Here is a 26303-nt window from a genome sequence, read left to right on the forward strand (position 1 = left end):
GGGTGCCACCTGGCCTGTGGCCTTTCCTGTTTTAAGACAAGAACCTAACTGCACAAGTAAAGGAAGAAGAAGGAGACTGAGTATGCAGTACTTTTTATGTGGTCTTTATACTGTGCTTCTTATTAAATATGACCTTTTCCACATTCAAGTCTCAGTCCTACAGGGATTTCTGTGTAAACACACTGCGATGGTGAGCTCCATGCGTCCCCTTCTAGGTGACTAACTTACAAACTCCCAGCAGCCCCCAGCCACCTCATTTGCTGCATTCCAGCTTTCTGTCCAGCAGGTACACAGCGGGGAAAGAGCCAACTCAAACCCAGAGACATAAGTGCTTTTAACTGAAATAAAAGTGAAACACGGCCTTGCCTGTGTCCCACGATGCTATGAAGACACATTTTCATCTCTTTTAACCAAACAAGCAAATCTAGAAAGGTCAAATTCTAAGGGCTCTATACTATCAGAGAATATTATAAAAATAATCTGACTTCTAGGACTTCAGAATGCAGGCCCCTGGGGGGGGGGGTGTATGTAAGCAAAACACTTGAACCCCAGCCAAGAAGCAAGGTGCCTGCCAGGGAATTTGCCGGGTGGGAACCCCACTAAAGGCATGTATACTGGAGGACACACTTCCTGTCCTGTCCCACATGGAGACATGTGCTCAAAGGCAGGGAGGACGGCAGTCAAGTGCCATGGGAATTCAGGGCATGCAGAGCTGAAAAGCAGCTGCAGTTTTAGTGCCTGGGAAATGTTTTTTTAAAATTCCATTTTAGAGGTCTGAGGTCTGAAAACAAACCATAGCCTTTGAAAAAATTTTTTTTTCTTTCTGTCCCTGTTAAGGGGACACAAATGAACACCTTAGTTATTTTAGTATGAAAGAGAGTACTTGGAACCAATAATTTTAGACTTTTTAGCTTCTTACCGTGAGACTGACAGATGGCTACGGAATGACAGGTTACAGATCAAACTGGACAAGAGAGCCTTTGGTGGTCTGAGACATTTTCTATGCGTGACTCACCTTCCCCTCTAGTCATGGAAGGCTATCAGGAAGGACCCTCTAGCCCCAGGGTCTGTACCTGTGATTCCACCTCAACAGTCACCATGAAGGATTCTTTCCATAACAACAGCTATTAGTGAAGTACCCCACACTCATCGACCCTCCAGAGGTGCTGATTACGACCACCTGTTTGCAGTTCTCCTCTGAGAGTCACAGCCCACGGATGTTCTCTGTCCCTGGAACCTCTACTGATCTCATGTGGTCCTCAGCTGCTTCCAGACAAGCCCTCAAAGGTTGGCATGGGCATGGGTCATGGTTCAGACATGGCATACATTGAGGAAGAAACTGAGTTGGGAGCTGGGCACCTGCCCCACTTGCACATGCCAGGACCCACTTACTACCTAGGAGGCAGTAGGCAGGGAAGGGAAGTGCACACCGAGCAGACAATGCAGTCCTGTCCTGTCTCCCATCTCTTCAGTGTCTGAAAAAGCCTGTCTAAATGAACAAAAACAGATGGGTCCCCTCCCACTGCCTGTTTCAAAAGACACTTGTGTTCCTTCACTCGGTGTCTTGGGTGTCCAGCTCTGAGCTTACACTGCTTTTGATCAATATTCAATATAATGGATGATTCCATAAGCAATCACAGACTTGATTAAAATGAATATTATTCTAGGTTGATTTTTTTCCACTCAAATGTTTATATTTCATCTACCTTGAACAATCAATTGAGAAAGACAGGACCTCCAAAGCCCAAGAACGGAGACTTAGACAACACTGTACACACTGGGCAAGGGAGACAGATGGCCGTCAGGGCATGACCGTCTTCATGGGGCTGCTTTCTTCAAGTCTCGAATCTGTTTAATCAGGTAGTTCTTCTCGTCAGCGAACTGCTCATCGTCTGTCCTTTCTTTCTGGAAGCTGCTCAGAAACTCAATGAGTTTGGGCTGATTTTTTAACAGAATCTCCACAATAGGCTGCGTTTTGTGGGGGCTGGCCACAAACACCTAGAACAGAGGGAAACATTTGACCAATGCATTTCTGACATGATTTATACACAGATGACAGGAATATGACATGTTAATCCTCGCTGCTGCTGTCTTCTCCTGGGGGAGTCTAATCCCTCAGCAGGGCTAAGCAGCACAGCCTCCCCTGAGAACAGTCTGTAGTACTGCTACCCACAGTAACTCCACTTTCAGAAGGCCGGGGACCCACATAGGCCAGAAAGAGAGGGTCCCTAGACTCCCACCCCACAGGTCTATAACCATACGGTGACCAGAGTCTGGCCTTGGCTTCCTGGCCATGCTGTGCCTTAAGCACCTTGTAGCCCCTGAACGAGGAGAGCACAGGCAGCGGCTAGTAAACAGCTGGAGGGGGCAAATGAAATACAAGTTTGCTTGCACTCAGGCAGGGAAACTGAGGCTGTAATGCCCACATTCAGAGGAAAGAGCTCCAATCAGCAAGCTAACCTCACACATTAAGGAACTAGGAAAAGGAGCAAGTCAAAGCAATAAGCAAAAGTAGCAGAGACAGAGGCGTTCCCATGGAGAATGACTAAATCCAGAAACTGGCCCTTGGGATGAAGCACCTAATGAGCTCTGGCTAGCCCATCAGAGACTTGGATTATTTAAAGCAAAACTAGAGTGGAGCACTGCTAACAACTCAGTAGTGCTGCAGCCCATAATGCACTAGTCCCATCCCCATGCTGCACCTGGCTGCACCCATAATAGGCGAGACAGCAAGCCTGGCCCTGAGCTCCGTCTGCCTTTTACCCGGCCTCTGACTCCAGCCGATGGAAAGAACGTGTCTATATTTAGGGTGGGTCTTCCTCAGCTAACCTAATCCAGGCAGTCCCTCACTGACCTGTCAAGAACCTTCCTTGTCTCTTCAAATATTTAAGTCCAGTCCCATGGACAATCAATATTAACCATCACAGACAACTAAGAAAAATAGTTAAATTCTTCAAGAAATAGAAGGCCTATTGTAAGAGATCAAAGCAGTAACCAAAACCCACAATGCAGAGAAGTCCAGGCCACCTGACTTTTGCTGGTAAATTCCTACCTACCATTTAAAGAAAAATGAATACTACTGTTTCAAAATTTCTTCAAAGAAGAATTGTTCCTAGCCCATTCCTAGAATTGTTCCCGAGGCCAGCAATACCTTGACACCAAGCTCTCAAAGCATGATATCCCTTAGGAATGAAAGGCCAACTCCTTAAGAAAACATCAGCAAAGTAAGTCACACTATATATCAACAGGGTTATATACAATGACCAACTGGGACTTAATTCTGCATAAGACAATCAGCGAATTGTCAGATATGCTGTTTTTCCATACGGATGCACTGACATCCTAGCCCTTAGCACCTAAGGGTGTCATTTCTATGGGAACATGGTCTTTCGGCCAGCAGGCAAAGATAAAGTCCTGCTGAGCTAGAGGGCCCCAGTAAGACAGGCAGCAGGAACCTCAGCTATGGAGGCTTACAGGCTTGCGGAGAGGCGTGTCGAATGCAGTCAGGGACTGGAGTGGCGTGTCTGTGACAGAAGACTGCTGGTGATCACCAAAGCTAAGAACAGCACTGGAAGACTCTCCTCGAGGCCTTCTGAAAGAACCAACTCTACTGACACCTTATTCTTGGCTGTCTGGTCTGCTGCTCTGGGAGAGAACGCACTTTTGTTCTTTCTAGCCCTCTGTGGTCCCCTGCCACAGCCCTAGGAAGCTAATGTGAGCGAATGCAGGAAAACCACATGGTAATCTCAATTATTTTACAATTTGACAAAATTCAATTCCTTGATAAAAAGCATCCATGAGACAACTGGAATTCTATATACAAAAGAATGAAGCTGGCTCCTCATCTCGCCCTATCCACAAATGAATCAAAGACCAAAATATCAGGGCTACTAAGACATGCAGAGAAAACTACAAAGGATGAATTCACACCCTTGCTGAAAACACCAGTAACAGAGCCGTGAGAGATGAGGTTACTACAGCTAACTTCACTACAGGAGACAGTGCTGAAGAAAGAGAACACATCTGACAGTCACGGATCCAAAGCATTGTGGGTTTTGGTTACTGCTTTACATCACGGATGTAAAGAACTCCTACAACTAAACAACAAAGCCCACTTATCCAGATGCAAAGCGTTTGAGTAGCACTTTCTTCAAACAGGAATACAAGTCAGCACTAATACACACACACACACACACACACACACACACACACACACACACACTCTACCCTTAGGGCGATGCAGATCACAAAATATAAATCAGAAAATAAGTTTGCAGAGCACAAGGAGATACTCCACGCTGGAACACACAGAGGTGCAGCGACTGTGGGAAAGACTGGCATCTCCTTGGTAGGTAAAGCAGTGAGTGTCAAAAAATCCTGCCCCAACATAGGGGAAAGGTTCTAGAGTGACCAGCAGTGCTATCAACGCAAATCCCCACTCACTGATGAACGGATGTCCAGGACACAGCTTGCCGAGGCCATTACAAGGAGCAAGGCATGCAGCTACCCCATGGGTTGACTGCATTTGGACAAACAGGCAGATCCCTAGAGTGGAAAGCAATGGTGGCTGCCAGGTGCTCATGGGAAGGGAAGGGAGAGACTGCTTAGGGCGGAGGGTTTCCTTCTGGGGTGCAGGGATGTGCTGACATAACCCCTAGGTGACAACACTGACCACAGAGATCTGCTGTTAAAATATGTGAAGTTTTACAGACATGGCCTTTGTTAAAATAAACTAATAGTTCCCCTGGGCTTGTTCACACCGTCACACACATGCCTGATGCTCACAGAATGCTGTGAGTCTGGTAGGAATCGCCACGCTCTTCCCTTTTTTGGTTGGTGTTTGTTTCTAAGAGAACTGCTAAAGTTCTAATTACAAATTACCTGGCACTCTGTGGTAAGTCCATAAGTAACTCAAGAAAGATATGGTGCAGCAGGCGAACCACGCGCCCGCCCTTCAGCAGCCTGGGAGTTTTCTCGCAGGCATGCTGGATGAATTCCAAAGCCCACGCCCTGTACTAAAGCCGAGCAAAAATGTTGAGGTGCCTTGCAAGCTTTAACATTTTCCCTTAGTGCCTGCTCATGGCTCTGAGCCCCCTGTTCAGGAGGCAGTTTTCATTAGACTTTCACACTGGCCCTGACTGTCTGAGGACTTCCTGGTTGGGTGGGAGGAGACTTCATGGTGGACGCTCACTGTCCACTGATGTGTCCAGAACATGATGTTTTCAAAGTATCTTCAAACAGAGGTAAATACATGAAAATATCCTACAGCTTTTTGAACTGTTGTCTTAATGCCTGCATTCCTCAGTTTATATACTAGGTCTAAGAAATACATGGAGTTTTCAAGCACAGAGAAAAAGGCAGTAGATACATTCAAATATTTTTAATCTAGGAAACAAAATATTTTGTTTTCCATTTTAAATCTGAATGCATTTTTTTTAATGAAAATTAAATCTTGCATACATCTTCACTGACTTTATCCACATTCTTTGTCCCAGGAAGGATTGGAGCTGGTGAGGCACACAGGGCTTGGTCCAGCTCTGTTGTCTGATGGAATACTGTGTTCATATCACATGGAGCTGCCCAAGTGTAGAAGTGTAAATAAAGTAACTTCTTACACACACACACACACACACACACACACACACACACACGCACGCACGCACGCACGCACGCGCACACACACACACACACACCACCACCACCACCACCAACAACAACAACAATAACAACAACAACAACAACTAGCAATCTCAGAGACAGCTGGCTTGCTTCAGTTAAAGAATGACTGGCCGAGGCTGGCCGAGGTCTACAAGGGCGGTCCCAACCAAGGTTGACTGGGCTGACTGAACACCAGTGCTGACAGTGGCAAGGCGAGGTTCCCAGAGCCACTTGTAACACTGCTCTGATTGCTCTGACATGTGACACAGGTGAGACAGCTGGGAAATGATGTGTGAAAAGTCCATACATTTAGCTCTTGTGAGGGTGGGGCACTTGTGAGGCTCTGGCCTACATCCTAGCACCACAATAAATATGAACTCAATCCTCTAAACTCCTCCACTCAGACATAATGACTGTGAATAATGTTCATGCAGCCTTCCATCTTAAGGAAACAGAGACTGAAGGTTTTACACACTGGTTAGTAGTCTGTTCTTTTACACTACCCGTCCCCTCTGGTGTCAGGGGTTGAACCCAGGGCCTCACACCTTACAGTTAAGTACTCTACCACTGAGTCATAGCCCAGCCCTCTTGCTTTTTGGGACTACTTTGCTTAGGCTGCTCCCGAAAACACTGTATAGACAAGGCAGGTCCTGAGCTAATGATCCTCCTGGCCAGCTTCTGGAGGAGCTGATACTATAGGCCATTACAGACCTTTATGCAGATTCTTTGTATATTAAGAACTGGTCTCCACTTGAGCAACAGTTAAGGCAGACTCTCCAGGTACTGGCTAGCTAGTTTATATATGCTATTTCCTCTGTCATTACAGGTCTCGGGGAAGGACTGCTTGCTGTGCTCTCTAGGTAAGCCTTAGTTAGAGTGCAGGAGCCCAGCCAGCTACAGGCTGGTGCTGCCTGTGCCTGTGCTATATTATATTATGCCTGCCTTTGGTTTAGCAAGAGCAAGGAGAAGGACAGGCGTGCTCAGAACATTCCTCACTGTAAAACAGGCTCAAAAGTAAACAGCAGATCAAAGCAAAGGCCCAGAAGTACCTCTGATCACTTCTCAAAGTTTTTTATTTTTATTTTTTATTTTTTAAGCATTCTTCATATTGTCCTTGGATGTCTCTAGGAACTTCCTTAGGATATAGAATATACTAATTCACTTATACAAATCAAGCCCTGGAACTCTGTTGAATGGATATCTAGTTTTCTGAGGACTTGTATGTCATTTAGGTTTTAAAGTTTTAGAACCAGTCATATTGAGACACGATTCACATATTAGTCCACCTGACTAATTATGTATGTATGTATGTATGTATGTATGTATGTATGTATTATTCCAATGATTTCTAGTATGCTTATAGAATTGTATCATCGCAATCAACTTTAAGACACTTCTGTCACCCCAAAGAAGCCCAACACTTATCAGCAGAGACACCTACAGTGCTTCCCACCACCAACCTCCTACAGTCATGTCACACTGATGGCATCAAGTGACTCAGCAGTGTTCTCATGACTTATCCATGCTGTGGCAGGCCTTAGGGCCTCACACACTCTTACTGCCAAACATGGAGTTTGCAGAAGGGTAAAGGATGCAGTTCCAGCATTATCCACTTAGCACTCACGAGCATACAGTAATTACTTACTACATTAATATTATCACATTCCTTAACTTATTACCAATATCACACAGTTGTTTCCCCAAATATCTGAACTAGGAGATGAGGTTCACAGGTAGAGCTCATACTAATTAATTTGTCCTTGAATCTCCCACAGAAATGGCTTCCTCAGCCACAAAATAGGGTTCTCAAGTGCTTAACATCAGGAGGGTGAGGGGCACGGAGTTCTGCTGGGGAAAAAACTAACACAGAGGGGCGTGCCAGCATTGGCCTGCCTCTGTACTCTGATACTCCTGGAGGGCTCACACGACTGTTCTGCCTTCCCCGGGATCTCCTGTGGCAGCTGTACTTCCCAGGGCCATAAATTGCCTGAGATAGAGTCTCATGGAGTCTCTGGGTCCAGGCAGGCAATGGAAGTGGCATTACTAGCCTGAAATGGATTCTAGGAGCACGTCCCATGGGTTCTGCATCTTTACAGAGGCTCCTTTGAGGGGCGAGCAACTATTCATAAAGAAATAAAAAAGTTTAGGACTTTTGATTTTCTAAATAGCAAAATATTATTTTGGGGAAATAAACAATTAAGTGCTAAGGTGCAGGGTTAGCCCAATTTATACACATACAAGTAAACAAGTGGTTAGCTATTTTTAAATGTTCCTACTCTGTCCAATGATTAGGGGAACCAAATTCGGATTGTTTGAGGACAGAAGAAGGCTATTTCTAGTTTGATTCTTTTTATAATCATGTATTTCTGAACATGGTTAGCTGACACTAGATCTCACTTTGTATGACAGGGTACACACGTTCAGGCACAGAGTGGCACGGCACACAGGTTTCTGAATGTCACTCCTCAGGAGGGTCTGAGGCAGGTCTCCATTCTCTGATGCTTGGCGTTTCCTGGAATCACACTCACATTCTGTTTATTCTGTTGAATATTTGTTGAATATTTATTCTGTTGAATATTTTGTTGAATATTATTCTGTCACTTTCTTGTGACAGTTCTAACACAAAGCAGAATGTGGGACTAGGATGCCACATGCCATCGCAGTCCCAGGACAGCCATGGCCCCTCCCCTGGCACCACCCCTCTTCTCTTTTGAGGTGATCACTCTCCAGACCTTGTGTCTGTCTCTTTACCATAGGCTCTAAGACTCTAACTGCGAAACATAAATCCAAACAGAGACAAGTTTCAAACTTAAAAAAAATGAGAGGCTCTTAACATTGGCTGATTTCATCCACTATGTCTGAGACTTAGCCAAATCTCAGGCTTATTATCTAGGACTGCAGACATCTCTACCCAGTTCTTCAAAATGGCCACAGGTGGCCTTATGTCTTCCTCATCAAACACATTTTTTAATCAGCTTGTCATGTTTCAGAAAAAGTCCTGTTAGGATTTCAGTGGAAATAAATGAAACATATATGGTAGCATTTTAAGTATCCTAATGGCTTTTTGGGCAAAAACTATCTGGTAGCAGAAGCACTACATTTTTAACTTGTCAAAGCAACTATTGCCTTATAAACACTTGTCTTCTCCTCTAACAGACAAGGAATTCTGTCCATGAATATACATTTTAAGATCAAACATTCCTGGAGTTCACTGAGCTCTTAAGTATTCTCTAGATATCAATTATGAGAAAACAACCAGGGAAAGCTGGCCAGATGCATAGTCTGAATGGCAACATACCAACAAACAGTAAGAAATGGAATTAGTTGTCCACAGCTCAATGACATTCACACTAGAAAGATGTCCAGTGATGTAGTAGGATGCCTATAAGACTACTGTCTGGCTGGGCGGTGGTGGCGCATGCATGTAATCCCAGCACTCTGGGAGGTAGAGGCAGGCGGATTTCTGAGTTCGAGGCCAGCCTGGTCTACAGAGTGAGTTCTAGGACAGCCAGAGCTACACAGAGAAACCCTCTCTCCAAAAAACTAAAAAAAAAAAAAAAAAAAAAAAAAAAAAAAAAAAAAAGAAAGAAAGAAAGAAAGAAAAAAAAACTACTGTCCTAAAATTACACAAAAAACAGCTCAGTGTGCCAAGAACTAGGATATAAATTGTTAGTATAATGTGAATAAAGTTGGGGAATAATCCCAAAGATATATTCATAGTAGTTCTGAGTATGAGATTACAAATGAACTTTCACCCTAGATATGCACATATCTGAACCTATTGTCTAAAGTTTCTGGGAATAATATAAGAAATAATTATGTTACTCAGACAGCAGAGAAAAATGTTAGAAAAAAAAATCCCATTTAAAAAGCAGTAAAAGACGTGCCCAGGGAGCTGGGTGCTCCCTTGGGTTCAGAGAAGGCGGAGGCCAGCATCTGCTCCAGCTTCCATTCCGCCTCCCACTCTAGCTCAGTCTCCAATCATACTAGTAACCTGTGTGTGTGGGGGGAGTGGGGTAGATCATACTCCAATCATACTAGTAGCCTGTGTGTGTGTGGGGGAGTGCGCTGGATCATACTCCAATCATACTAGTAGCCTGTGTGTGTGGGGGGGGGGTAGTGGGGTGGATCATACTCCAATCATACTAGTAACCTGTGTGTGTGGGGGGGGGGGGGGGGAGTGGGGTGGATAAGATTTCTTTCTTTTTTAAGATTTTTGTTTTTAATTATGTGTAAGTACGTGTGCCTGCATATGGGCATGTGCACATGATTGCAGGGACCTTTGGAGGCAGCGGCATCAAATCTCCTGGGGCTAGAATTACAAACTGTAGTGAGCCACCACATATGGGTGCTGGAGTCTGACCCTGGGTGCCCCGGAAGAGCAGCAAGCGCTCTTAACCACTGAGCCTCATGAGCCTTCCTTGAAGAGAAAAGGAAGAAGTGAGCTGCTTAAGTGTGGTGGCAGAGCCTGGACGAAGCTTTTGTCTTACTGCGGTTCCGTCCTCTCAGCCTCCAGGGGACACTAACGTGGCCTTTACCAGGTGGGTCAAGTGTCATTTATTTTTCAATGGATTTTTAATTTGAAAATGACTCTTTATCTTATTGCAAGATTGTAGGCTCTCTGAAGTTAGGTCAGCTTGGTGCAGATGTGAGATTTCTCTAAATTCACAAACTTACATATAAAGGTCAGAGGCAAACTAGCCCAACTATAGCTAGTACTTAAGTTATGGTTTTCTGCAATAAAATAGTGGGAGAATAAGTTTGCGAAATAAAAAGATTAATTTTCTCTCAGGGAAAGAAAAGCAAACAGAAGAGACCTTGGCACCTCAGAGTTAGAGAAAACTGGATCCAGTCGTAGCTCTTTACCTTGAAGACATGGAAGGCTTCGAACTGGATGTTGGGACTTTTGTCTCGAAGCAGGTTCATCATCAGTTTCAGGTTCTCTGGCTTGCTGATGTACTTGGTCATAATGGTGAAATTGTGGCGGTCCAGGATCAGTTCACCTAGCAACTGCAAGAAGACACAAACCCAAAACCATTATTTGATTCTTCAAATATATCTCACCTAAGCTGAATGGGAACCTATGGCCGGCATAAGAAGTGAAGAACTGTGAGGTGCTTGAAGAGCAGGAGTACACCAGGCACAGCGGACCTGCCTGCCCTAGGCCTGGCTCCTCAGGAGGTGGAGGTAGGAGGATCATATGAGCCCACGAGCTGCAGGCCAGCGAGCACAGTGAGACCCCATCTCATACAAACAACAACCAACCAGCCCGCCGGGCCTGAACATGGTATTTGCTGTATTTCTTTAAGCTTCCATATGTTTTTGTCAATGTCAGTTCGTGAATCAGTTTTCAGCCACTCTCTGCTCAGCATACAGAGCGACAGCCTGATTTGCATCTATGTCCATCACTTTGCTTCCCAGCCGTGCACTCCTCCAAGAACATTTAGGCAGAACACAAGTAACAAAACTGACTGCACTCCCGCTCCTGAATGAATGTACTCACTGGTTTACTGGATTAAAGAAGTCTTATCCTAGACTTGAATTTTTGTCAGATTTACATGCTTGAGTCTATGTGTGTTTTGCCTGATTGCACGTGTACACACAGGGTGTGTGACTGGTGCCTTCAGAGATGAGAGGAGGGTGCTGGCACCTCTGCAACTGGAGTTACAGTTGCCATGTAGGTGATGGTAATCAAACCCAAGTCCTCTGCAAGAGCAATATATATTTTCAACCACTGACTTCTATTATGAAATCTGATCTAAGGTCAGAAAAATAAACAGACACCCTGAATCTATACCAAATATGCAGAAGGTATTTTAAAAATCATAGTGTGTGTGTGTGTCTGTGTGTGTGTGTGTGTGTGTGTGTGTGTCTGTATGCAAGGAGAGAACCTAGTGACAACTAATTATCTTCTACAGTAAGTCCCTTAATTAAACTTGGGTCATAAGGTTTTGTGGCAGGCATATATACCTGCTGAACCATCTTTTGGCTCAAAAGTTTAACAAAAAAGTAACTAAGGCTAGGGATACAAATCAGTGTAGAGTACTTCCATAGCATGTGTGAGACTAGATTCAATCTCTAACACAGCATTACAAAAAGTACAATCAAACCATTGTACAGTGACATATCAATGGTTCTCAAAAGGCAACATTATTGTGAAGCAAAATTAAAATACTCAAAGTGAGACTCTGCTGCAGCCTCTCCAGCAGCCCAGCAGCGTGAGCTTCCGGCACTGGACAGTTAGGAAGTGCACCAGCATTTTCCATGCAGATGCTCCTCTCACTTTCTGATTGTTCCTAAAATCCCCCAGAGCAGTGCTGCACATGTGGTTACAGAAATCCTGGGCAGGAAGGAGGGCACAGCAAACAGCAGCTGTGTCTTTTAGAACAGAATTCCAGGCGTGTGTGTACATGTGTGTGGGAACGCGCCTGTTAGGAGACAGCCATCTTGCTTATGCTACTTATTTTGTCTATTCGACAGTGAGAACACACACACACACACACACACACACACACACACACACACACACACACACACACACACACGATGAGAATTAGCCATTTGCTGGCCTTGCTCCTTCTCATCCAGGCGAGGAACGGGGTAATTAAACTTTACTGGAACCTCCCTGTCCCAGTAAAGCTCCCAGGGCTGGCTCTCTGGAAGCTGCCTTTGTCCCTGGCTTCCCACTCCAGTCTGTGGCCGCCTGCCACTGTCCCCTTCCTTCAGCACCCCATTTGGGGAAGTCTGCAGGTTCTCTACTTCCAAACCAGCATGACTTTGTCAGTGGAGACAATTTTAACACTGATGTCTCTGGAATGTCTAGTCAGCATTGACCCATAATTCTGTCTATTGCACAGACCCACCTGGAAGTTGCTGGCTGATTAACTTAACATCTTTAAAAACATTTTTTTTCTTTGTTGGAAACATATAGGCCTGTCAGCTCCTGAAGTTTTCCTCAGCTCATTTTCCCTTGTTCCTTTTCATAGTAAAATAACTTTCAAGGTTTCTGGTTTTCAATGACTCTTAAAACATCCAGCTCCTCATCTTTACTACTAGTTTCCTTATTCAAACGCTCCCACTCTTCCATCTGGAAAATTCCAAAATCATAATGATTTCTCTCAGTCTTTATTAATCCTGTCCATTTAGCAACGAAAATGATATTCTGGAAAGTCAGATACATTTACTATTAATTCTACTTATAAAGCAAATAAACAAATGTACGGTTTCTAAGGACTCAATGGGAAACAACTTGCTAGGATGGCACTTTGGGTCACACACAGAGAACCACGTCTGTATCCTCGTTATTTCCTCATTGCCTCATGCACTCTTCTATGACTGCCTGCTTCTCCACTTGGATTCTGAGGAATGCCTTCATTCCTGTCTGTCTGAACTGTCACCTCTCATGCCTAGTTCTGAAGCTATGCTGACCCTCCTCCTTGGTCTCCTAGCAATGCCTCTTGGCTTCTACTTGTTTCTGGTACCCAGAATGTCCGTGAGTCTGCTTTGAGGGTAACCTCAAAAGGCATAGTGTCTCTTCTTAGTGCCCTTCCAAGCCAACCATGTGCTGAAAATTCCTAGGATTTTGTGGGGCTATCCAAACAAGTAGGATCTCAATCTTCTCAAAATGCAGAAAAGATATTTTATTACAGCATGGATGTAAAACTATGGGAAATCTGTGAAAACAAGACTCTGAAGGCTTAAAGCCTATCCCAGGAACACAGCTAAGTACTGGAGTAGCTTGGTGGGGACTCAGGGTGAAAGTAGACTTGCCCAGTGGGAAAATTAGGGCACCACTCCCTACACTTCCTGGTTCACCAGAAATTCACCAGGTAATCCAGGGAGATGTTTGTCTTCCTAGATTGTTTTTATCTGGATATTCAAATTTCTTTTATCTCTCCAAGAGGCTTGGAAAAGTTCTCATTACAAGTGTCACTCCAGAGGGAGATAACAGTGTTGCCTACCAGAACCTTTACTCAAAGGGCTCCTCAGCCTTCAAGATAAAGAAAGCACTCCAGACTGTAAAGCCAGCAAGAGCTTTTCAGCTCTAAAATTATCTACCTATCTACCCAGAAAACACACAATAAAATAATGTAATACAAACACAAGTTACAAAGGAAACTTCAAGTTGTGAAATATCCTAACAGTGGTTTTATTTTGTGGTCCTCTATCTCATTCCAAGAGTCTACTTGTCTTTTTGTATTATGATGGTTCTGGAGAATAACTTGGAATCTGATATGGTGATTCCCCTGGCTTTGTTCTTTTTCTTCAGGGTTGCTCTGGCTATCTGGGATCTTTGGTGATTTTTATACAGAGTACAGCCTTGTATTTTTCTATTCTGCATAGAATGAAGAAAATGTAATATGCATACATACAATGGATTTGTTTTTTCTTTTTGAGAAAGGATTTCATGTAGCTTTGGTTGGCTCAGAGCTCACTATGCAGTTTAGGATGACCTTGGAATTCTGATGATCTACCTCCAGTCTAACTTCTCATTTCCTACAATTAATTATGGGACATTATCACACCTGGATTATGCAGCTATGGTGACTGAATGCAGAGCTTTGACCTAGTCAAAGCCACTACCAACTGAGCTATAAATCTCAACCTACAGTAGGGTTTCATTTAGTCTTAAAGAAGAATAAAGTTTGTTATTTACTGAAAAATGGATGCAATTGGAGACCTCCATATAAAGCAAAATAGATCAGAAAGGCAAGAATCACCTGTTTCCTCTCAATTATACTGAGACATAAAATTACTTGTATGCACATATAGCATGAAGATGAAAGTCAAGACTGGAAAAATAAGGGGAATAGAGGTCACAGTAAATGATATACTAGGATGTAAATATCTTTGTGAAGCTCGTGCTACATACAGCAAATATACTGTAATAAATTTTTACATAAAATGTATAAGTACACAGATTCTTCCGTAAGGATTTGCAAATGTTACATTTATGAGTTCAATTCAGATTAATTCATTCCAATTTTACCTTCTGTTCACACAAGCTTACAACTACATTCAGATGTGGTGGTGCATACTAAAAATGCCAGCTGTGGAGACATGAAGCAGGTTCAAGGTAAGCCAAAGCACCACGGGAAAACCCTGCCTTGGAAAATGAAGGGCTGGGAACGTGGCTAAAGCTGCAGAACTTTTGCACAGCATGCCTAGGACTATGGGTCCCCGGAATCCCACACTCGAAACACCCATGACCTTGAGCTCGACATGCCCCAGACCTGTCACCACTATCCTTCCTTCTTAAACTATGACCTAAAGTATGCATGTTGAGAGAGAGAGAGAGAGAGAGAGAGAGAGAGAGAGAGAGAGAGAGAGATCTACCCATAAAGTGCTTTCCTATATGGAATAGCTTAGATTTCTTTAATTCAGTAAGGGTATTACTTTGGAACAACTTCTATATTCTTAGTGCTGCAAGTAGTAAGTATCTTCTATTTTGGGGAGCCATGCTTATTCAAGGTTTGTATTAATCAAGATGTTTAATTTCAAGTCTTTGGTCATTACCTGTCATCTATTTTAATTAATGGAGATAAGGACAACAGTGCATATGAAGTACAGTATGAACAATGAAATATGAAGAATTACAAAGCTGGCTGTTATTCTAAGTAAATGGAATCACATCTACATTTTACTAAATCATGTAGCTAGTGTAACTAAGAGGTTCTCCCTCAAAATGTGCTGTTTTAATGAAACTGACCAGAGCCAAAAAAATAAATTAATAAAAAGGAAAAAATAAAAAGAAAATAGAAAAATCCACCAAGCTTTCTTTTAATTATAGTCTTTCTTGCTAGTAATTAAATGCCAAACTTCTGAAGAAGATAAGAAATAATTTCCTAAGATCCAGCATACAAGGGAAAGGAATTTTTCTCTTAATTGCTTTTTATTGGCACCAGGAGTCTAAGTATTCTAAAATGAAGAAAGTCTAGGAAACTTTAGAACCTTATTGGAAAAGGCAGCAGGTAGCAAGTACTTTGGAATCAGAAAACAGCTTAAAACAGCCGTTTATAAAAGCCAGTTTATACTGATGAAGGTGTTTGCCACTGCAACAGTCTAACTTCTCATTTCCTACAATAAATTATGGGACATTACTGGCAAAACCTCATAGGATCCATATTGGCAAATGCCGTTACTAGGACAGTAGCTACTGTGACCACAAATCTAAGGAAAAACCGAACTTGCATCAGCAGAGTTCCCCAGAGTGACTCTTTTCTTTCAAAGAAGGCCATGTTGAATAAGCTTGACGTTGACATGGGAACCAGTCTACTCATTCACCAGTTAGCTTCCCTGAATCAGGTGATGGATACAGCACCATTTCAGCAGCATCTCTGCCTTATAACCCAGCACTTAAAAGCCAACTCTCCCTGAAGCACCTTCTCATAGTTCTGCATTTTGACATATACTTTAATCTGTTCCTCTCTGCCCCCCAATGCTCTCCTTTATATACTCAGACTAGAAAGGAATTTAAACAAGAAAAGCAGGTCTCAGTAGATTAATGCAGAACAGCAAACAAACCTCATGGCAATAGAAGTATTTGTAAATAAGGAGGAGAGGGAAAATTGTAGGTGTATCTGAACTAGGTACAAAGGTCTGCTCTAGGCCCCAAGTAGAGAACCTCCGAGCAGGGGAGGGGCACTGGGACCGCGAGGACAGAGAACTTTCTGCCCACTTAGGCTACCCAGTTCAAGCGCTGGATGGATGGCTCCCCTTTGGACGTGGATGTGCCCTGCTGGCACCAGTTCCATCAGCCCTCTATCCCAGGCTCACCTAAAGAACATGGATCCCTTCCAGAGACTAATCTCTGGGGAAGATCAATTGCAGGATTAGTGACTAGCCGTATTCACTTTAAGAACTTAGTTTAATTCAATGAACAAATATCTATAGTTCATAGTTCTGGGCAGGACTATGCCTAACACAGTGACTGAGGTTCTTGGGTTCCATTCCTAGTACTACAAAAATAAACAAATAACAAATCCAGTAATTCTTTCCACAGTAAAGTTCTGTTGGAACCATATTAAAATATGAAGAGGGAAAGAGGACAAGGTGGGGCCAAAGCCAGCTACAGAAGAGACAATGGAGATATGGGTAGGAAGACAATCTGTTAGAGAAAAGGCAAGGCCCAAAGGGACAGGACACTAGTTTTCTGACAGGGCCTGAGGTCTCAAGAGTCAGGAAAAGTTTGGTTTAAGTTCTTGTCACCGCTAAAAATGGATCAATTTTTCTAAAGACTGCACCCCTCATCTCGTCTCCTTCAATTAGGTTCAGTCACATAGGGACTCTACTTTGACTCAGTATGTCAGACTTACACTAAAAAGGACTTTGGAAATACCCAAGCCATTTCTTATATGCTGGTTACTTAGTGCATTCTCATCTCTCTCCTGTAATACTGATAAGCATCTCTGGCTGTCCTTCTGCTTATTATGTAGGCCTAAATTAAATTTTCTCTGTGACAACTCTGCATATGAGATATATTCCTGTTACTTCTATTCCCTACTCTCATCCCCCTCTCACTCTGTTAAGCCCCAGAAGTCTGTTTCCACATCCAGGGCTTTTTGTCTTGAGGCCTACTCAGTTTAACCAGAGCCATCTGTGTGACCATGGGTTTGGAGTTACCCAGGTAAGCTGATGGGCTCATCAGTAAGTATACAACTGAAGGCAAGGACTCCTTGTCTCGGAAACTCCAGTCACCAATAGTTAAGCAGGGAGCTTCAGCACATCTCTGGACATAGGGCAATACTGTTTTGAGGTCACTGCTCTGCCTGGAGTTCAGTTTCCTACTTCACTGGCCTCAATATGAGGAGCTCTGGCCCAGCACAAAATTTCTCTAAATGGGTCACCTTGCATTGGCTTCTATGCAAGGGGAACCTCAATAACAAGTGTTAACTGACTGGCTGAAAACTGACCTGCCAATTAAATCAGAAGTTGGGACAGTGATAGCATCAATTTAGGGGACACAGCATGACTAATGCAAACCACAGTGAAAGAAATGTAAAGATATGGACAAAACAAACTTAAGCTCATTACCCTAATTTAAAATTGCACGAAATATTAAGAACATATGCACTATCCCACAAGTGTCACTGTCCTGATATCACAAGTGAGCTTCTCAGCAGCTGAAAGGTATACAAACTGCATGGCCAGCACACGATTATTAGCTGACAGAAAGGGTTGCCAAAATCCAACAGTCACCTGAAGGACAGAGGTGCAGCCTAGCCACACATCATCAGCACTGACCCACCTGTTCTTGACATATAGCCATTTCTGAGCAGCCGTTTCCAGGGAGGGCAGGTACTTAGGGCCCAGAGATGTACTGTGTTGGGCTCCTGAGCATCTCTACTGGCAATTCATAGGGATATGGTTTGGCCTCTGGGTCTTAATACACACATACCTTATTTGGACTCATTTTACATTTCCACACTTAGGTCTCTGCTCAAAAGCCTCCTGCTAGAGAGGCCTTGGTGCCATTCCAGCTGCTCTGGCACATGTCCAGCCCCTCAGATGTGGTTTTCTTTCCATCAAACAAAACCTTGCCTAGTAGAACTATGACCCTGTTAACTAAGGCTTTCTTTCTTAGTGGAAACATTCCAGATTCTTCTGGAACATGTCCCTTCAGTCTGCTAATCTTTTTTAGTCCTTAGAGCATCTGGAAGCCATGCAAGATCACCTGCTTGCTCTCAGAGCCTAGGGTCACAGTGCTGGCTTGCTGCCACTGCCTGTGTACAAGAGAAGCACGCTAATACTCACTAACTGAGAGAACATTCTCCCTCCCACTGCCTTCCCTAACACTTCACCCAGCATTTGTGGATAATTAAGAACCAGTGTGTGTGTGTGTGTGTGTGTGTGTGTGTGTGTATGTACATTGTGTACCATGGAACCTGTGTAGAGTTTAGAAGACAACCTTGGGTCTTGGTCCTGTCCTTCTACTTTGAGACAGGGTCTCTCTTGTTATAAGCTGCTGTGAATATAAGTCCCATAGCATTCAGCTCTCTATCTTCCATATCATAATAAACAGCTGTTTTCCCAGGTAAAATTTTAAATAGTTTATCATTTACTGAACTCACAACCTTCAGGGGAACTTAAATGTTCACTTTGTACCTTATTGCGACACTGTCACTTTAAGTCCTGGCTGGCCTACAAGCTTCTTGTAACTCTCCTAGCTCTGCCTCCTCCTCACCTCCTATCTCTGTAGGGGCATGCTAGGATTATAGACACAAGTGTCACTGCATTCTGCCTTTAATGAACATGTTTTAATCGTACTTTTATGTGTCCGGGTCTTTTGTCTGTGCCTCTGCGGCCTATGCGTCCTCCTGGTGCATGGGCTCTGGACGGGTCACTCCCCAGAGCCAGCTTCTCACCACTGCTCAGCCTGCTTTGCCTTCCTTCCCAGCCAACTACACCTTCTTCTTACTGCTTTCCACATTCTCTCCACGGACAGCCAGCCAGGCTTTATTTTATTTTATTATTTTCTTTTAGCAAGGTTTTATTTATGTAATTAGACAGTTTTTTTCACATAAGCATTTCAGTCCCCCTTAGCCAACTGAGGGCCTTGTACACTCCAGTCAAGTGTCCTACTACTGAGCTTAGTTGATATTTAACATACTACTCTTAGGGAATAACTATTTCTTCTGTTTCTTTGTTATGAATGTAATTTGCGCATTTGAAGTTTAATAGCAAAGCTGTGGCTAAACACTGGCTGTCCAAAGTGGTTGGGAATGGGACCCGGCAGTGAAATGTATTTTAAGAAAATATGTTAGAATGCTAGGAGAGAAGTGCTCCCTTAACATAGAAGTGCCACAACACTTGAATGCTAGAAACACTCTATTCCAACTAACAATTGCTAGTCCCATTCAAAAAGACTAGGTTTATCATTTCCCAAACTTAAAGGACCAAGGGGAATTTATACATTTGTGTTTTGTTAATTCTCCGGTGAGTGTCCTGCAGAGTTGCCACGGGGAGGCACGGGGCTGCTTTCTTCTGCCATCTGTAAGGTAAGGGACACTGAAGTGATTCCTAGGCGCCCTGAGCCTTCCTCACATCCACTCCTGCCCCAGGCACCCGGCCTCTGAGAGCACCCCCCGGAGAGAGCTGTGCGGGTCTGCTTGGTCAACTGCAGCTGACTCCTTCCTCAGTGAAGCAGTCTACTTCTGACTGCAGCAAACACTCACTATTTACGTCATTTTGCTACAATGCTCCATCAGAGCTTAAAACACACTCCTAACGTCACTTCTCAAATCAAAGGACATTTTGAGTTTTCTGTATTTACTTGTGCAGAGTAGATATTTTTTGTTAACAAGAAGTCAGCTTTTAAGGACTTTAAAAATAATCTGGTATTACCTTTAAAGATTGTCTCTTTGTCACGTAGTTCTCAGATTGCAGCAGTTTCTCATAGTCTTCAAAAATCTAAGAAAAAGACAATAAGTTTGTAAGAGTGGCAGTGTGTCCTCTGCAGAAGTGTGCTCGCTCCTTCAGAAGGTCCCTTCAGACCCACCATCACATTGCTCACAGGGCTGTCTCAGAATCTCACTACTGTCCTGGACACAGAACATCAAGGTAGGGAGCTGAAGAGATAAAGAAGACAGCTGCTCATTAGTTTTATGAATTAGAAATTGTTTTGAGAGATGAAATAACTTTGCATCCTCCCAATGAATCATTCTCATAGAATATCTATTAAAACTTCAAGATAACTTATTTTAAAGAAATTTGTTTCTGTAGTTGGTGGCTGCGGGAAAAGATTATAGTTAGGACTTAGGACTGTCAAATTTATAATGTTAACAGGTGAGGCTTGGGTGACCACTGCTATACAATGACCATGTGACCCTACTGGCCTATATGAAGTTCATCCCTTCTCACAAACAGCCATGACTACGGACACGGATGGGCCCTTTGTGAGCAGGAGCATCGCTTGGGGAAGCTTTTGTGGGCATGTAACTCAGAGAGCACTGCAGCTGGAGGAACAAATGGCCAGAAGCAAAAAAGCTCAGGGACAGAGAAGGACAGCAAGGACATCCTTAGAGTGTGGAGTGACAGGTTCCGTGCACACCCACTGAAGTGTTTGATTCAGAACTGAGAAGTACAATTATACCAATTGTATTAAAGTCACAACACTATTCTCCTTCACATTTATTGTATTCATGAACACAGGGAAAAGGTTACAGCTCAGATATGGAGGCTCTTCCTAAAAGCCTGCATATTGAAAACCTGGTCATCAACTTGTGGTGCTATTGAGAAATGATGGATAATAAGAGTGACAACCTCATCAATAGACTAATCCCTTGATGAGGTCATAGTTGAATGGAGGAGAGAAGGTCACTAAGGGTCATGATTCTCCCCTTCCCCCGTGTGTGTGTGTGTGTGTGTGTGTGTGTGTGTATGTGTGTGTGTGTGTATGTATGTATGCATGTTTACATGTTGTGAGCCTAGCCTTTAACAGCTGAGCCATCTCTCCAGCCTGCCTGTTTACATGTTGATGGTTGTCTTCTTTGATTGCTCTACAGTATATGAGACATAGTATCTTATTGAACCAAGAGTTCCCCAATTCAGCTAGTGGCTGGCCTGCTTGTTCCAAGGATCATCTGTTTCTGTCTCCTATGACTGGGATTAATGGGTTCTGGGACCCAAACCCTAGAGCTCATGTTATAGCTGCTGAGTCATCTCCCCCAACCCTAGAGGCATATTTTTGAAGGGTGTCTTCTGTCTCTGGACTCTCCCTCTGACTCCTGGCTGCCATGGAATATCTTTCCTTCGCCACATGGTTTGCAACATGATGTCTGCCCTACAATAGCTCAGTAACAGAGCCAAGTGACCATGGACTGAAGTCATAGTCCAAAATAAAGCTTTTCTTCTTCTAAGTTATTCCTCTTAGATATTTTTGTCACAGCAACAAAAAGATGATCAACACATGACATTTTAAAGATCAATATATTCATTAGACAAATTATATTAACTGTGAATCTAAAATACAAACAGAGTAGACCCAGGATCCCCTAGTTCTTTTCCATTGATGCGTTCAGCCTTTCTTTCTAGTCTAACTCCATTTCTTTGTACCACCCACCAACTGCAGAAATGCTTTCTGTCATAGCCACTACCTGCGACCAGGACTCAGAGTGGGTAACAGCAACCAAACAATTGAATACTCCCCCTGAAAGAAAACATACTTCCTTCCAAGTTCCAGGCAACAGGCAGTCAGAACAGAGCAGTAAGCCTCAATACTGGACATCTAGAAATGTAAGTTTCTGGCTTTGAAGTCTTCAGGTCTTGGAACTATAAGCCTCTGAGACTGCCAGCCCTGTCCACAAGCCTTCTGCACTCCCTATGTACATGTGGTTTTCATCTAAAACACAATGACAGGACCCCAGCCAGTCCATGAGTAATAAGAGGGAGAAAGAAATTTAAGAATGATTTACTTACAGTGTCATAATTTTGTTCTAAGAAGTCTGCTACTAACACTTTATGTCTGGTTAACAAATCCTACAAGAGAACAAGGAGTAAAGGAAAATTACTACAATTAGGGACCTTTATAATTCATTGCACAAAGAATAACCTTTGCCTCCATGGCTTGATAAATCCATTCACTTGAAACACATGAAAGCTGGAAAAGAACATTTCATTTACATTACAAAGTTATTTCCATCCCTACTTTAAGATATAAAGCTCAAGTTTGTTTCAGGTTAAAATAATGGCAAAATATTGAGCATCAAACTTAAATGTTTTAAATAGAAATAATTAAAGTGGTAATCACAAAACTTATGAGGTAGCTTTATAGAATATATCTACATTGCAATTATAAAAAATATTCAAATAGTTTGAAGATAAAATTCATATTTTCTTTATCAAAGGTCAGTGACTAATTGCTACCCCTCCCCCCACTACCTAGGCTGACCTCCAACTCCTGAGCTCAAGCAGTCCTTCTGCCTTAGCCTGAGTACAGGGATCACAGGCACTGTCTGGTTCTAATCATTTTCAACAATTCTGAATGGCATAAAACCTTACCTCAAAAATTAATATAAGGGATTTACAAGCATTCTGATCTTTCAGCATTTTCCTAATGTGTGTGAGAGTGCGTGCGTGTGTGTGTGTGTGTGTGTGTGTGTATGCGTGTGTGCGCTATAAACACAACACTTCTGTCTGGGTGGGAGCCAGATGGTAATGCTGTGTGTGTGTGTGTGTGTGTGTCCATACACGCTATAAGCACATGTGCACCTTCTTATGTCTGGGTGGGAGCCAGAGGGTGGTGCTGGGTGGGTCCTGATCTATTTCTACTTTACTCCTTTGAGACAGGATCTCTCTCACTGAGCCTGGTGGCCAATGTGCCACAGTGATCCTCTTGTTGCCCTCTATAGCACTGGGAACAGGTAGGTGTGGGGTACCCCAGTTTTTTATGCTCTTAAAATGCTGGACCATTTCCCCAGCCCCTAACCACTTGGATTTTTTTCCTTTTAAATTTTCTTCCTATTATTGTATGTATATGAATGGGAGAGGCATGTGTGCACAGCGTTCATTTAGAGATGGGAGACAACTCTACAGAGCTGGCTCTCATTCCCCCCTTCAGTGGCTGTAAGGACTGAACTCAGATCAGGATTGTGTAGTACCTGCTGTACCCGTTGAGCTTTCTTTGCCGTCCCACCCCCTAGGAGGCTGCTGGACTCAGAAGCACGGGAATGATATTTATCATGTTATCTGAGCAGGGTCTGCTTGCTTGCAGGTGAATGGGCCATGAGATACAACTGTGAGTTACTAAGTTACATAATGTGTCTTTTGAGAGTTAAAGAGAATCAATCTTATCTTACTACAGATACAAACTTGCAGAAAATTGCAAGAAGGCACAATGGAACTTCTGGTTGTCTTCAACTCACACCTAAGTCATATCCCCATTTGGGAAAAAAAAGCCCCATTTAATCCCTTTTTCATACTTAGAGGCTAAATATCCAACTCAGGTATTATGAAAAATATAATTAAAAAAGGATTTTTTTAAACATTTCCAGAATAAAGTTTAATACTTTAATACACAGTTAATTAAAATTTCCCCATTACATAAAGAGTCAGGCAGTAGAATTAGCAAATTTCAACTGATCCTATTCAGATTTATTTTTTTAGACATATTTTTATTTTTGTGTTTGTGTGTGTGTATGGGCGTGCACACACATGTATGTGTTCATGTGTGCATATATATATATGTGTATATATATGCAGGTATGTGAGTATAGTTGCTTGTGGAGGCCAGAAGGACATTGGATCCCCTGGAGCTAGAGTTACAGGCTATTGCAAGCTATAGGAAAATAGGGTTGAAATTAAATTCAGTTCCTGAAGTTTAGCCCCCATTTCTATTTTAATAATAAGAAAAAGTATTTAAATCATTTTTGCACAATTTTTGAGTTAATTTTTTTAAAGCTATGATCACATTTAAGGTATATAGATGATATTCTGAAATACTGTGCAATGGTCTAATGGTTTGCTCTTCTTTGGATCGTTCCCCCATGGTACTGAGGTTCACTGCAGACCTGGGTAGAAAGTCCCCAAAGGCCCAGGGCAGTGCTGCTGTCAGAGAGAGCTATTGGAAGACAGAGGTATCTTTTCTTTTTTTCTGGAAATGAAGCCTCATGCTGCTGTTCCAGATCAGGCTGGTCTTGAGATTCTGGGGTGCAGTGACCCTTGAGGCTGGGACTAGAGGGTGCGGACATAAGGAGCGGCGACCTTGAAAGGAATACTGGGACCTAGCCCTCCCACTCTGCTTCTTGGTCTACACGCAAGTGTGCAGCACTGGTCCACCATGCTCTTCCTGCTGGTACAACCTGTCTAATCACATTTTCTTTTCTTAAGTGTTTGCACGTATGATGTATATTCAGAAGGTGTGGATCCAAGTGTGAATGACGTCAGAGAATAACGTTTGGGAGTTGTCTTTTTGTCTTCTGCTTTTGTTTTGAGCAGTGTTCTCTCCTGTTGCCACTGAGCTGTATATTTCAGGCTCAAGTTTCTGCATGGTTTTCTTCTCTCTGCCTCTCATCTCACTGCAGAGGTGTTGCAATTACAAATGCATGCTACCACATTTGGTATCATATGTGGTTTTGTTCTGGAGATAAAATTCAGGTTGTAAGGTTTACAGTGGGCCATCTCACCAGCCCCTACTTCATTTATTTATTTTTCTGTCTGTCAGTGAATTCCTTTTCCTGGTTATTGAGAACAATGGTATACTAATTATTTTTCAATACATCTATTTCATTTTATTTTAACAATATCCATGAATGATATTGTTAAGTCCTATGATAATCCTATTTCACATTTCTGAGGTACCAATATACTGTTTTCCACAGCAGTATACTAATTTGAATTCATATAAACAAGATGCAACATTTACTTTTCTTGTGTAGCCAAGGCTAGCTTCAAACTCACTATGTAGTTGAGACTGGCTTTGAACTCTTGATCCTCCTGCTTCTATCTCCTAACTGCTGAGGTGACAGGACTCTGCAGCTCAGCAAGCTTTTCCTTTTTTCTTGAAGATGAAAGGAGGCTTTTGTAGTTTTATAATTTTCAGGTCCAATCACAATGCAACGGATCTTTAGCTTGTCTGACCCTGCTTACCATGGAGACGTGTTCTTACTTGTCCTAAGGAGCGGGGAACAGAGAATTGATTGGGAACTGAGCTGGGAGACACTCTATGAGCGTTCCATTTTCCAGCCTGGCTGGGGTCTTGTCTAACTAGTCCTGTGTCAAGCCACACAGGACACAGTAAGCTGTTGTAGAGCATATGGACAATCTCTAAGCAGATACATGGGATCCTCATAACTGCCCCCTCGCTAGTCTGGTGGATCCTTCTGAGCAGCTTGTAGATTTTTCCACGCTCTGTGAGAATAAAAGTTGGTATATCTTTATGGGTTGCAGCAGACACTGTGAACTCTGTGTGTGTGTGTGTGTGTGTGTGTGTTTTCTACCTGCTCTCGCGGTGAACTTCTCCAGGAGAGCCAGAGAGCTCTTGGCAGATCACGGGAGGGGTTCTGCTAGAACAGAACCTTCAAATACAACAAAAATAAGCTGAAATTAACAAAACCAAAACAAAAACAGGAAAAGAAAAAGGAAAATATACTATAATAGGGTAGAATTCCCTTCTTCACAAATAATGGTATAGACGGTGAATCATGTGTCTGTCCATTTCTCTCATATACTCTGTACTTGAGTATATATATGATATGCACATCAACTTAACCTCAAATTCATATATACAGAGATCATGCACTAAAATTGGTGGATCATATCACACATGTCTATGTGCAAAATAAGCTCACTCTTTCTTGTTATTGAACTCTGTCTAGCTCAGTTCATTAAAGAAGTCAATGAAAACATAAAGAAATAGTGGAATGAAAGGAAGAAAATAATTTAAAACTTGAAAGTAGAAGCAATGAATAAAGAAAACCCAAAGTGAAGGAAAACTGGAAATGAAAAGTTAGGAACTTGGATAGGAACCTCAGAGGCAAGTCTCATCAATAAAATATAAGAGATGAGAGAGAGAATCTCAGGTATTATGGACAAGATAGAAGAAATGAATACATTAGTCAAAGAAAATGTTGTCTATCAAAGTACAAGGACACAAAACACCAAATAGACTGACCCAGAAAAGAAGTCCCCTCAGCACATGACGAAAACAT

The 26303-nt window shown here is 42.7% G+C and overlaps 1 protein-coding gene across 3 annotated transcripts in view; it reads right to left on the bottom strand.

Moving 5' to 3' along the window:
* Window positions 1–1668: 1668 nt before the first annotated feature.
* The window catches only part of Cab39l (calcium binding protein 39 like), a 97967-nt gene continuing 73332 nt past the window's right edge, over window positions 1669–26303 (bottom strand). For all 3 annotated transcript variants that reach the window (XM_052191313.1, XM_052191316.1, XM_052191315.1), the window contains 4 exons: window positions 22075–22134; window positions 20002–20067; window positions 10525–10668; window positions 1669–1998 (listed from right to left, as the gene is read on the bottom strand). In XM_052191313.1, the coding sequence (XP_052047273.1) occupies window positions 1819–1998; window positions 10525–10668; window positions 20002–20067; window positions 22075–22134 (450 nt within the window). In that variant the 3' untranslated portion in view covers window positions 1669–1818. The remainder of the gene's footprint in view (window positions 1999–10524; window positions 10669–20001; window positions 20068–22074; window positions 22135–26303) is intronic.

Source organism: Apodemus sylvaticus, chromosome 8, assembly GCF_947179515.1.
Source record: "Apodemus sylvaticus chromosome 8, mApoSyl1.1, whole genome shotgun sequence".
Classification (NCBI taxonomy): Eukaryota; Metazoa; Chordata; class Mammalia; order Rodentia; family Muridae; genus Apodemus; species Apodemus sylvaticus.